Consider the following 13,044-nt stretch of genomic DNA (forward strand, 5'->3'; position numbering starts at 1 on the left):
AAATTTGCAGAAAAATGGATGGACCTGGAAAGTATTATACTAAGTGAGGTAACCCAGGCCCAGAAAGCCAAGCGCCACATGTTCTCTCTCATATGTGGATCCTAGCTACAGATGATTGGGCTTCTGCGTGAGAAGGAAAATACTTAGTAGCAGAGGCCAGTAAGTTAAAAAGGAGATATAAAGGGAAGAGAAAGGAAGGGAGGAGGGTACTTAATAGGTTGGTATTGTATATATGTAAGTACAATGATTGAGATGGGGAGGTAATATGATGGAGAATGGAATTTCAAAGGGGAAAGTGCGGGGGAGGGGAGGGAGGGTATTACCATGGGATATTTTTTATAATCATGGAAAATGTTAATAAAAATTGTGAAAAGAAAAAAAAATTAAAAAAGGAAAAAATTATAAGAATACAGGATATATTTAATGTCAGGAGAGATTAAGTATGACCATCTGTGGTAGTGATAAACTAAGGCCACTGTGGAAATTTTCATTTCATTTAAAAACAGTCAAGTTCCACTTAAATCCTAGTGAAGTTGTATCTTTGTAGAGAATTATACCCCCATTTGGTTCACACAATTCCGTTTTCACCAGCTGGGTGCTGTGCAGGATCGAGTCCTACTTTCTTCATTGACACAGCGATATCAAACAAATAGTCGTAGCACTCACACATACTTTTGGCTTTCTCCCATGTCTCTCCCCACACATACACTCCGTGGCGCCTGACCAATACTGCACAGGAATCTGGGTACTCATTCATTGCCCGAGCCATCCGTTCTTTGAGGTCTTTCTCCTCAGGGGTGTTCTCAATAATAGGTACCACTAACATGTCATCATATCTATAACACCCTCCAGAGGTACATTTCCTTATTCCTTTGATCATCTCCTGGTGTGTAATTTTAAACTCCCGTCCTGGAAAGAGAAGGGTGGCCATGACAGCAGCCTTCGAGTGCGTGTGAATCACTGCGCCTGCTCCTCTCATTGTGTAGGCATTCATGAACAGCGGGGTGCACTGGCTCTTTTGCAGCTTCTTAGATGCTGGAGGCCCACTTAAGTCCTTCTCATTGATGTCACAGACAAACAAGTCTTCTGGCTGAATCCGTTCCTTTTGCACTCCAGAAGGGGCAATGTAGATCTCATTGCCATTCTTCAAGCTTATTCCTCCTCCAGTCCCAGTAACCCAGCCCAAGTGGTAAAACTGTTCGCAAAGTTGTGGAATCAGGAATCTGGGATGGTCCTTGTCCTGCACGCCGCCTCGCCGCGAGCCACAGTCACCCTCCAAAGCGTAGCAGCCAAACATGGCCTAGACTAGGGAGACGTGTGGCTCCGGCCGCCCCAAAGCGCTGGGTCTGCGAAAACGGGCAGACGGGACACACGTGCAATCAGGCGGCCTGCCTTAGTTTCTTATAAACAAACAAACAAAAAAAATCGTTTTTATTGGAAACTTCCATCATTATAGACAATAAACCTTGATAATTCTCTGCCCTCTCCCACTTTCCCCTTCACAAATCCGCTTTCCATCATATCCCCACTTCCTCTCAATTAGTCTCTTTTATTTTGATGTCACCATCTTTTCCTCCTATGAGGGTTTTGTGTACCAGGCATTGTGAGGTCATGAATATCCAGGCCTTTTTGTGGCTGGAAAAGTGCATTGTAAGGAGTCCTACCCTTCCTTTGGCTCTTACATTCTTTCTCCCACCTCTTTCGCAATGGACCCTGAGTCTTGGAAGGAATGATAGAGACATTTCAGTGCTGAGCACTCCTCTGTCACTTCTCAGCACCATGTTGCCTTTTGAGTCATCCCAGAGGTCACCACCATCTGAAAAGAGAAACTTCTTTAACCAAAGGTGAGAGTAGTGTTAACATATGTAATAAACATTAAGGAAAGTGCTTATGGGGCAGTCTGGTGAGCACAATATCTGCATTTAGCCAGACAGCAGCAGGTTTTGCACCCCTAGGACTTATGACTTCCCCATCATAGGTTTTCAGTACCAGGCATCTATTCCCTCTTGTGGAGCAGGCCTCTAGTCCAATTAGTGAACAGTTGGTTTCCCCCATAGCAAGCATGCCACTCTTGTTGGCTCATCTGGCCTGAGGTGGCTTAGTTTCTGATATCGCTGGATCAACTCAGTGGCAGGTTGCAGCACGGCTGACCATGAAGGCACCGGACTGTGAGATGCACAGCTAGGAAGGCAAAGCTACGGCTCTCCTCGACTGCCTTATCTACCACCATGTTTACCTGGCTTCAAAGTGAATAGACGGGAGTGCGGCCTTCATGCCAACATCCTTGAGGAAGAAGTCTGTGAGTCACAGCAGTGTCATTAGCCATCATGACCCTGTTCCAATGAGGCTCTTCCCCTTCATGATGCTCACGTGGGACATTAACAATATAATATGGGCATTATACCTAAGGCTAGGATACAGAAACACAATATCATTTTGAATATTTTCCCAACAAAATTGTCCCTTTCTCGAATATCTAAAATAATACTGAGCAACAAAAAAGAGGCTGGTGGTATCACCATACCTGATTTTAACCTATACTACAGAGCCATAGTAACAAAAACAGCATGGTACTGGCACAAAAACAGACATGTAGATCAGTGGAACAGAATAGAGGACCCAGATGTAAGCCCAAGTAGCTATAGCCACCTGATATTCGATAAAAATGCCAAAAATACTCATTGGAGAAGAGACAGCCTCTTCAGCAAATGGTGTTTTGAAAACTGGATATATATCTGCAGAAGGATGAAAATAGATTCTTCTCTCTCGCCATGCACAAGAATTAAGTCCAAATGGATTAAAGACCTTAACATCAGACCGGAAACTCTGAAACTGCTAGAGGAAAAAGTAGGGAAAGCCCCTCAACATATTGGTCTTGGCAAAGACTTTCTGAATACAACCCCAATTGCTCAGGCAATAAAACCACAGATTAACCACTGGGACCTAATGAAATTACAAAGATTTTGCATTGCAAAGGACACAGTGAAAAAAGCAAAGAGGCAACCTACAGAATGGGAAAAAATCTTCGCCAGCTATATATCTGATAAAGGATTAATATCTAGGATATACAAAGAACTCAAAAAGTTAAATAATAAAGAATCAAACAAGCCAATCAAAAAAATGGGCTATGGAGCTAAATAGAGAGTTCTCAAAGGAAGAAATATGAATGGCATATAAGCATCTAAAAAAATGTTCTACGTCACTAGTCATCAGGGAAATGCAGATTAAAACTACATTGAGATTCCATCTCACTCCTGTCAGATTGGCCACCATCATGAAAACAAATGATCATAAATGTTGGCGGGGATGTGGAAAAAGAGGAACCCTTCTGCACTGCTGGTGGGAATGCAATCTGGTCCAGCCATTGTGGAAAACAGTGTGAAGGTTCCTAAAACAGCTAGAGATTGATCTACCATATGACCCAGCTATAGCACTCCTAGGCATATATCCAAAGGACTCATCTCATTTCCTTAGAAGTACGTGCTCAACCATGTTTATTGCTGCTCAATTTATCATAGCTGGGAAATGGAACCAGCCTAGATGTCCCTCAACAGATGAGTGGATAATGAAGATGTGGCACATTTATACAATGGAGTTCTACTCAGCGGTAAAGAAAAATGAAGTTATGAAACTTGCAGAAAAATGGATGGACCTGGAAAGTATTATACTAAGTGAGGTAACCCAGACCCAGAAAGCCAAGCGCCACATGTTCTCTCTCATATGTGGATCCTAGCTACAGATGACTGGGCTTCTGAGTCAGAATGAAAATACTTAGTAGCAGAGGCCAGTAAGTTAAAAAGGAGACATAAAGGGTAGAGAAAGGAAGAGAGGAGGATACTTAATAGGTTGATATTGTATATATGTAATTACAATGATTGTAATGGGGAGGTAATATGATGGAGAATGGAATTTCAAATGGGAAAGTGTGGGGGTGGGGAGGGAGGGAATTACCATGGGATATATTTTATAATCATGGAAAATGTTAATAAAAATTTAAAAAAATTGTCCCTTTCTCCATGCACTAGATATTAGTGACAGGTGCAGAGACATGAGGTCAGACTTGTGCGAAATCAGGATTCTATCCATTTTTCTGAGATCAATTGAACGTTAGCCAGGTGTGGTGGCATATGCCTTTAATTCCAGTACTGGGGGTATGCAGTGGGAATAAGGACATTTTCACTGAGTTTTACTGAGGACCACAAAACCCCAACCCTAGGCCAATGCATCTCTTTACAGTGCCAGGCTGTCCTTACGGGAGTAGAGCTTTTTTTTTTTTTTTTTTTTTTTTTTTTTGAGGCAAGGTCTGACGGGAAATTCACTCTGTAGTCTCAGGGTGACCTCGAACTCACTACGCTCCTACCTCTGCCTCCCAAGTGCTGGGATTAAAGGCGTGTACCACCACACCCGGCACCAGGACTTCTTTTCGTTTGTTTTGTTCATTCACTGGATTGGATTGAGACAGTGCCCCTACCACCACCCAGGTTGTCCTCAAACTCTACAATCTTGTCTCAGCTTTGTTGATATATTGATATATTGATGAAATTGGCCATTATCCCAATACTGGGAAACAATGCAACAATTTTCAAATTTGGGTTCACCAACTCCTTTGGATGTTAGACTAGCCATTTTACAGAGTAGAAATTTTTCCATGGAGCCTGGGTAGCTCAGTCGGTAGAGCATCAGACTTTTAATCTGAGGGTCCAGGGTTCAAGTCCCTGTTCAGGCGGAATTCTCTAGTTTTAGAATCCAAATTGGAGGAAAATTTCACAGCATCTAATTAATGCTATCAATAATTAACCAGAAGTAAGTACTTCCTTGACCTTCCTAAGGTAAAAAGCATGTTATTAAATTAAAAAGTTAATTCATAGGCATGTACACCTTTGTTACATTTCCTTGATGATTCGTTATTTGTTGGGTAAAACACTTCTGAAGTCATTATGATTTAGACCAGCTCTTTTCAGACATTGAAAATTTGCCCAATGTTGACTAAAAAAAAAAAAAAAAAGAGCCACTGGTGAAAAAACATTCAAACATGTTGCTGTGTTTTTTGAATTTTTTTTTTGTTGACAAGTCCTCACTCTATAGTTCATACTGGCCTCAGCTGTTTTCTATCTGTGCATTGCTTTTGTTTGCCTGTCAGTTGTATCCTGTCGGGTGACTATCTCACGCAACACCGCGTGTTTTGTGAGTGGAGGGTCTCTGTCTCTCCTTGACTGTGATGAAGGTTTGCAGAGCCTTCCTGGGGCCTCTGCCACCGCCCCCACATTTCTTTCTCCCACTCCGGGCTCCCCGGGTCTCCAGTTTCTTTTCTCACCCCTAAGGGATTTCACCCTGTTCCTCCCTGGTCACTCCTTCTGCAACACTCTAACTCTGTAAGGAGTGCACAGTTTGGGTATTAAATTGTTATTATAGTAAAAGTCAATTGTAGAGCTGAGTCCCAAGACATGAGGCCAGAACTCTTGGAGCCACGCCAACCATTCCAACAATGTCAGAATTGGGGCTCATGGACCACCCTCCATCATTTTAGAGACTTAAGTAAAGAGCCTCTGCAGAGCCTGGATAGCTCAGTCGGTAGAGCATCAGACTTTTAATCTGAGGGTCCAGGGTTCAAGTCCCTGTTCAGGCGAAAACTAATATTTTTATTCATAAGTAACCACCTTGAAAAGGAAAAAAGAAATCATAGCAGCTCCTTGCCCTTGATGAACAGGAAATCCTTCCAAAGACAATGAAAAGGCAGATTAGTCTACTCCGATGGAACAAACTCAGTTTAACATTTCTTTGATAAATTTGTTATTCCTTGGGCAAAATATGTACTTTGCCTTTCTAATTTGATTCACACCAGCTCTTTTCAGACACTGAAAATTTGTATCTGGCTGATTAAACAAAAATGATGTTTGCAAAACATTCAATCATGCATGATGGCCCAGGCCTTTAATCCCAGCACTCGGGAGGCAGAGGTAAGGAAGATCGCTGTGAGTTTGAGGGCAGTCTGGAACTACAGAGTAAATTCTAGGCCAGCCTGGGTTAGAGTGAGACCCTACCTCAAAGAAAGAAAGAGAGAGAGAGAGAGAGAGAGAGAGAGAGAGAGAGAGAGAGGGAGGGAGGGAGGAAGGAAGGAAGGAAAAAAAGAAAGGAAAGGAAAAGAAAGAAAAGAAAATGGGGAGGGAGGGTATTACCATGGGATTTTTTTTATAATCATGGAAAATGTTAATAAAAATTAAATAAATAAATAAATATTTTTTAAAAAGACATTTTATTTTATTTTATTTTTTATTTTTCTAGATAGGGTCTCAGGGTCTCACTCTAGTTTAGGCTGACCTGGAATTCACTGTGTACTCTCAGGGTGGCCTCAAACTCATATCTCTGCCTCCTGAGTGCTGGGATTAAAGACGTGTGCCACCACGCCAGGCCAATTTTTATTTTTATTTTATTTATTTATTTTTGGGTTTTCAAGGTAGGGTCTCTTTGTAGCTCAGGACCTGGAATTCACTACGTAGTCTCAGGCTGACCTCAAACTCACAGTGATCCTTTTACCTCTACCTCCCAAGTGCTAGGATTAAAGGTGTGAACCCCAACAATTTTTAAATTAGGGTTCGGCACCTTTAGTTCTTAGATTAGTCATTTTAGAGACTGATGTAGGTAACTCAGCATGGGGCCTGGGTAGCTCAGTCGGTAGAGCATCAGACTTTTAATCTGAGGGTCCAGGGTTCAAGTCCCTGTTCAGGCAGAGGTTTGTTTTATACTAGAAACTTATACTTGAAGAGAAGGGAGCTGGGCCTGGTGGCACTCACCTTTAATCCCAGCATTTGGGAGGTAAAGGTAGGAGGATTGCTTCAATTTGAGACTACATAGTGAATTCCAGGTCAGCTTGAATTTGAGCAAGATCCTACTTTGAAGAAACAAACAAGAAAAAAAAAAAAAAAAAAGAGGGAGCGAGAAGAGTATCTCACCCTGGTTACTCAAAACAAAATTCCAGAGGCTACAGAGAAAGCAATATTAAATCAGATCCCCATTTTTTTCTGTTTGTTTGTTTGTTTTTCAAGATAGGGTCTCTATTTAGCCCAGGCTAACCTGGAATTCACTATGTAGTCTCAGGGTGGCCTCACACTCACCATGATCCTCCTACTTCTGCCTCTTGAGTGCTGGGATTAAAGGCGTGCGCCGCCACACCCGGTTTAGATCCCTATTTTGTCCATCAAGGCTCCTAAAAGGGGTAGGGGAGATTCTAAGAGCCTCAGGATGAGTGGGAATAGGCCGATTGAGGACTCTTTATCGCCAGAATGAATACACCCTCAGCAGAATTGGGGCAGAGCTGGGGGGGGGGTACTAAGAGTCCAACCTTGCTGGGCATTTGGGAGGCAGAGATAGGAGGTTGCCTGAGCTAGACTAGGATCCTACTGGAATATAAATATGCAATATATATGGCTGGGATTAATCCCATATATATACATATATATGGCTGGGAATAAAGGCGTGTGCCTCTACGCCCGGCTGGACTCATCTTTATGACTAGGGAGCATTCACTTTTTGGATGTTAATGTTGATGTCATACTGAGATCTGAGAAATAATAGAAAAGGGGGCTGGCTTCACTTTCATTGCTCGAGCCTAGATTCACCCATCTTTCACGCCGCTTGGGGCTGTATTTGGCAGATGCTGGGCTGTGTAAACTGGATGCTCCGAATCCCCTTGTCACTTGGCTTCCAGCTGGATTTGACCAATGTTACGCACTTGAAGAGGAAAACAAGTTATCTACTACCCATGATGGGCCTTAGATACATCTCCTCTGTGTGACAGATACCAGTAGGGGAGGAAAAAAAAAAGATGAGAAGAAAAACATGTAGGTACACCTTTGTTAGGCTTTTTTTCTAAGTTAAGATCCACTATCTCCTCGTTAGTATAGTGGTGAGTATCCCCGCCTGTCACGCGGGAGACCGGGGTTCGATTCCCCGACGGGGAGTCAATAGATGTGTCTGTTATTTTACATCTGCCTTTGGGTGTAAGATCAACCATCTCCCTGGAGGTCATAGAAATGAGTTCTTCTTGAAGGATGGTTTAAGTCCCACCTGGCTCTCTGGTTTGTAAAACTGTCCCTGTGCACCTCAATACTCAGAAACTGGGTGACACACACCTTTTTGAATCTAAGATTCTTGGAGAAGTTAATGGTTAACTGTCAACAGGACACTAAAATGTGATGTCTTGGTGATCTTTTCTACTGGAAATTAACTATGAATTTTTTTAATTGTTTCTTAAATATTTTTTGATTTTCATTTTCTTTTATTTGAGAGAGCTAGACAGAGGCTCCTAGGGAATTGAGCCTGAGTCCTTTGTCTACACAGGCAAATGACTTAACTGCTAAATCATTTCTCCAGCCCTATTTTATTTTACTTTGTTTCGAGGTGCTAGGGACCAAACCTAGACTTTCATGAAAGCTAGGCAAGAGTTCTACCACTGAGCAACACCCCACCCACAATTTACTGTTTTTTTTTGGCTTGGGGTGCTTTCAAAGTAGGGTCTCATCCTAACTGACCTGGAATTCACTATGTAGTCACAAGGTGACGCTGTAATCACAGTGATCCTGTTCCCTCTGCCTCTCGAGGGATTAAAGGCGTGCGCCACCACAACCGGCTGCCAACGTTTTTAAAAACTGTCACACTTTCTAATCATCCTTGGGTCTTTTTTTTTTTTTTTTCCTGTCTTTTTCTACCTCATGGGATGGATGACTGAAGACTGACTGTGACTTTGGCTGCAAACGCTGTTTGTTGTCATTCTTGTTCTTGAGATGGAGTAAAAAGTAGTGAAGCCACACAGACACAGGAAGGAAGGGTTGGAGAGGCAAAGGAGTGACCCTGCCCTGGGTCAGAACTTCATCCCTCCTGCTCTATCCTTTGCTCACTCTCATCATTATTGACTTGGATACATACAACCTCTACTCTTTATATCAGGCTGAAAGGGTTTCTGCAGCCGTGCATCACAAAGGGTTTCTTTTTTTCCTTTTTGTTTTTTTTTTTGAGGCTGACCTGGGATTCACTACATAGTCTCAAGGTGGTCCCGAACTCACAGCAATCCTCCTACCTCTGCTGGGATTAAAGGTGCGTGCCACCATGCTGGGCTCCAAAGGGTTGCTTTAGGTGGGGTCTCGCTCTGGCCCAGTCTGACTTGGAATTCAGTATGTAGTCTCAGGCTGGCCTCGAACTCAGTGGTCCTCTTCCCTCTGTCTCTGCCTCTGCACCACCATGCCCGGTCCCACCTTAATTTTCCAGAATGATCTTGCCTGGCTGAGAGGTAGGAAATTTACTATGAGTTCCAGGCCAGCCTGAGAATAAAAAAGTCGCACTTTAGGTAGAGACAGAAAAGGGAGGAGGCCGAGAATGAAGGAGAGACTGAGACCATCAAACTCAAATACTTATTTTTTCTTATACTTTCATTTATGTTGACAATTTCATACATGTATATACAATGTGTTTATGACATCGACCACTCGCTTGTCCCCTCCCACGTCTGCTGACACCCTCCACCCCACCTGCGGCACTAGCCCTTCTGGCGGGAGCCGTTTGGCAGCAAGACAGCACCTACATGTAAGCAAGATTATGTATATTCAGTGTCTGGAGCCATTTGGCTGGCCTTAATAGTCTTTTGTACTGAGAAGTGATTGAAGTGCAAAAACTCTGTAGCAGGAAGGTTTTTTTGATAGAAACTTGTGTGAGACTCCTGGAACTTTTGTCCATGGAAAAACTGTAAGAAGATATGAAAAGGAATGCTGTGAAATAAACCTTGCTTCAGTCCTTGCTTCAGCCCTGGACTGGAGTCCTTGCTTTCATTTTCTCTCTCCTGTCTTTCTTTAATCCTCACTCCCCATCAGGCTCGAACCCTTTCAGCTGGCATGCTCCGGCACCCTTCTACCCTTTTTGGGCTGTGTCTCTTTTGGGGGGGTGTGTATGGGAGAGGATTGAGGTAGGGTCTCACTCTAGCCCAAACTCACTCTGCAGTCCCAGGCTGACCTCAAACTCACAGATGCCCCTACCTTCAGCCTCTTGAGTGCTGGGATTAAAGGTTTGTGCCATCTCACCCCTTTTTAAAAAATTTTAAAATATGTTTTTATGACCCAATGAGTTTAATCTGGGTTGCTTACATAAGGTTGGGTTATTTACTAAGGCTTGAGCAACACCGCTGAAGAAAATGTCTCCCGTCCCCCACCCACTCCCAGCAACCCATTAACTCCTTATGATTCTCCAGGGAGGGAGGGGCAGGCTTCTCATGAGCCCCATATATTTATTTAAAGAAAAGTGATGGCAGGAGACTCAGAGGTCACGGTGGCATCCTGGCGCAATGGATCTGCCAATTTTCTACTGCCGGGAGAAGAGTGGGCCTTGCAGGTGATGGGGGCTTGACCTCAGAGACCCGGGTCAGCCAGCGCCTCCCAGAATCCTCTTTTGGTGGGTCAGTGGGCTCAGAGAGGCGGACCCGGCCTTCCTCCGGGGTCAAGGCTCCTCCCATCCTCTTTCGGTCTCTCAGTCAGGTGTGAGCTCGGATTTCACCCCAGGGCTTTGGATACGCCCGGAGCTCAGTGTTGGTGTCTAGAGCAGACGATAGTCCTTCGCTCTCGTGGAACATGTCAGGATGGCCGAGTGGTCTAAGGCGCCAGACTCAAGCTTCCGCTTCCTCTGCTGGGGGTTTCTGGTCTCCGTATGGAGGCGTGGGTTCGAATCCCACTTCTGACATGGAATTTTTATTTCTTTTAGTCACCGAACACGATCACAACGTTTCTCTTTGGCAGCACCACTGAATTTGGCTCTTACCAAATCCTTTAAGCTATTTTCATTTGTTTTCTTCTCATTTTATGATAGGGACTCTTGTACCTGGCATGAGCCTTGAACTCCCAATCCTTCTGCCTCAGTCTCCCAGTGGCTGGGATTATGGGCTTGCATCACCTCTGAACTTTTCTTAAACCAGTGTGTTTTCTACCTGGACTAAAATGGAGAACAGTCCCCCGAGTTGTGAGAGATGACCAGCGGCCTTGGAGCTGTGCGTTTCCCTCTCCTTGTCCCTGCTGTTGATCTCCAGGCGGTCACCCCTACCCCTTGGCTCATCCGAGACCAAATGCCAGGGGCTTTCTAAGAATGGCAACACCTCTCTCCTCTCAGGACTCTAGAAACTTTCCTCACAAAGGGCCAACCAGTCCTTATGGCTGCTGTGCCTTCTTGTCTTCAGCTGCCCCGTGAGGGACAGACCCTCTGGGAGGGAGCAGGACAGTTCTATCTCCCATTATTACAAGATTAACTCATTGCGGTGGTTATGGGGAATGCCCAGTGCAAAAGACTCAGCAATGGAAATAAATTACATTTCAAGAGTGCAAAATGGTACTCTTCCGTTTTGGACTAAAATTTCTGTTTAAATTTTTGGAGGCAAGATCTTGTGTAGCCCTGGCTGGCCTCAAACCGGGTGTGTAGTCCAGGATAACTCTGAGTTCCTGATGCTTCTGTGCCCTCCTACCCCTAAATGCTCGGATTCCAGCGGTGGGCACCACCATGCCTGGCTTTTCACACCAAAATTGTGACAAGAGTTGAATGTAATGTGACCTTAAAAATCAATTATCATATTCTTGCTTGTGCTGAGTTAGATTTCCATTAGTGTTCCTCATTAGCAAAGCCCAGAGAGAACCACTGAAAGAATCCCCCTCAGCTATCAATCCAAATTAAGTATCCTGCCCGGCATGGTGGAACACGCCTTTAATCCCAGCACTGGGGAGGCAGAGGTAGGAGGATCGCTGTGAGTTCAAGGCTACCCTGAGAATACATAGTGAATTCCAAGTCAGCCTGAGCTAGTGAGACCCTACCTTGAGAAAGCAAAATAAATAAGTAAATAAATAGCAATCTGTTGGTTTAAATCTGTAATCCCAGTACTCAAAGGCTGAGGCAAGGGGATTGCTGTGTGTTTGAGGCCAGACTGGGTTACAACAGAGTGAGTCCCGGTCAGCCTGGTTCAGCCTGGTTAGAGTGAGACCCTACCTTGGGGGGGGGGGGGGATTGAAAGTTGCAAGAGGCAAAGGACAAGTTTTGAATTTTGCTTCTTCCAAGTTTTGTTGTTGCTGTTGTTTTGTTTTTGTTTTTCGAGGTAGAGTGCCGCCGCCACGCCCGGCTCAAATGAAATTTTAATTTAAGATTTCTCAGAGCTGAAAATTTTTTGTTGCCAATAAACACCTCTTGGTGTTAAGGTTTACAGCTCAGAGGAACAGACTTGGGTCTTCAAACAGACATCTGAAGCAATCAAGAAAGGAAAAAAGAGAAAAGAGGGGAGAGGAGGAAGAAAAGAAGGGAAGGGGGAAACGTCTTGGGGTGGAAGATGCCCATGTAGCCAGCATTAGAAACCCTAGGAGGGGGGATTTGACTGTGAAGGTCCTGACGCTCACATACAAAACGTTTGCGACTCTGGCGGGACTCGAACCCGCAACCTTTGAATCTCTCTACAGAGCTAGAAGTCCAATGCGCTATCCATTGCGCCACAGAGCCCGTTGCTACGTACTCCCTCTCCGAAGTCTCCTGATAATTTATTTGGTTGTTGACGCAGTATGTTTCTTAAGGACCCGTGCAGGTCCAGTCTCTGCCCCCTGCAAGGGCCGCCTACAAGGTCAGGAGATGCGAGGGCACGAGTTCCCCCGCCCGAGGGCCTGTCTGCCCTGCGCCGGGGCCATTATTGCACTGGACAAAGCTTTCTGTCACTGGGAGAGGCAGCGTTCACCTGTAACCTCAGCATTTGGGAGACTGAAGCAGGAGGATTGCCACGAGTTCCAAGCTAACCTGAGCTACATGGTGAGTGCTGGGACAGCCCGAGCAACACAATGCGACTGCCTCAAAGGGGGAAAAAACAAACCAAACCAAACCAAAAACAACACAAATCGCGCATGCCATGCAGTCATTCGACGCGCCCCCCGCCCCTTTCTGCACCCGGGGGTCCCGTCTGTCTCCGACGAGGGGCTGAAGTGTGAAATCGGGTCCTGGTAGCTTCGGACGGAGCTCTCCCGGCTTTTCTACTTGGGAGTTTTCTTT

At 44.6% G+C, this 13,044-nt stretch overlaps 1 protein-coding gene and 6 non-coding genes across 7 annotated transcripts; 5 read left to right on the forward strand and 2 right to left on the reverse strand.

Annotated features, from left to right (window-relative positions):
- Positions 1 to 402: 402 nt before the first annotated feature.
- LOC101613778 (methylthioribulose-1-phosphate dehydratase-like) lies at positions 403 to 1,297 on the reverse strand. The gene has a single exon (XM_045132201.1). It carries the CDS (start codon positions 1,295 to 1,297, stop codon positions 569 to 571), a length of 729 nt encoding a protein of 242 aa, XP_044988136.1. The 3' UTR covers positions 403 to 568.
- Positions 1,298 to 4,653: 3,356 nt separating this feature from the next.
- Trnak-uuu lies at positions 4,654 to 4,726 on the forward strand. The gene has a single exon. It is a non-coding gene; the product is annotated as a tRNA-Lys (tRNA).
- An 827-nt stretch (positions 4,727 to 5,553) lies between these two features.
- On the forward strand, positions 5,554 to 5,626 carry Trnak-uuu. The gene has a single exon. It is a non-coding gene; the product is annotated as a tRNA-Lys (tRNA).
- A 1,028-nt stretch (positions 5,627 to 6,654) lies between these two features.
- Trnak-uuu lies at positions 6,655 to 6,727 on the forward strand. Its single transcript has one exon. It is a non-coding gene; the product is annotated as a tRNA-Lys (tRNA).
- Positions 6,728 to 7,886: 1,159 nt separating this feature from the next.
- Trnad-guc lies at positions 7,887 to 7,958 on the forward strand. The gene has a single exon. It is a non-coding gene; the product is annotated as a tRNA-Asp (tRNA).
- A 2,654-nt stretch (positions 7,959 to 10,612) lies between these two features.
- On the forward strand, positions 10,613 to 10,719 carry Trnal-caa. Its single transcript has 2 exons — positions 10,613 to 10,650; positions 10,674 to 10,719. It is a non-coding gene; the product is annotated as a tRNA-Leu (tRNA).
- Positions 10,720 to 12,421: 1,702 nt separating this feature from the next.
- Positions 12,422 to 12,507, reverse strand: Trnar-ucu. Its single transcript is given in 2 exon segments — positions 12,422 to 12,457; positions 12,471 to 12,507. It is a non-coding gene; the product is annotated as a tRNA-Arg (tRNA).
- Positions 12,508 to 13,044: the final 537 nt, after the last annotated feature.

Source organism: Jaculus jaculus, chromosome 13 (assembly GCF_020740685.1).
Source record: "Jaculus jaculus isolate mJacJac1 chromosome 13, mJacJac1.mat.Y.cur, whole genome shotgun sequence".
NCBI lineage: Eukaryota > Metazoa > Chordata > Mammalia > Rodentia > Dipodidae > Jaculus > Jaculus jaculus.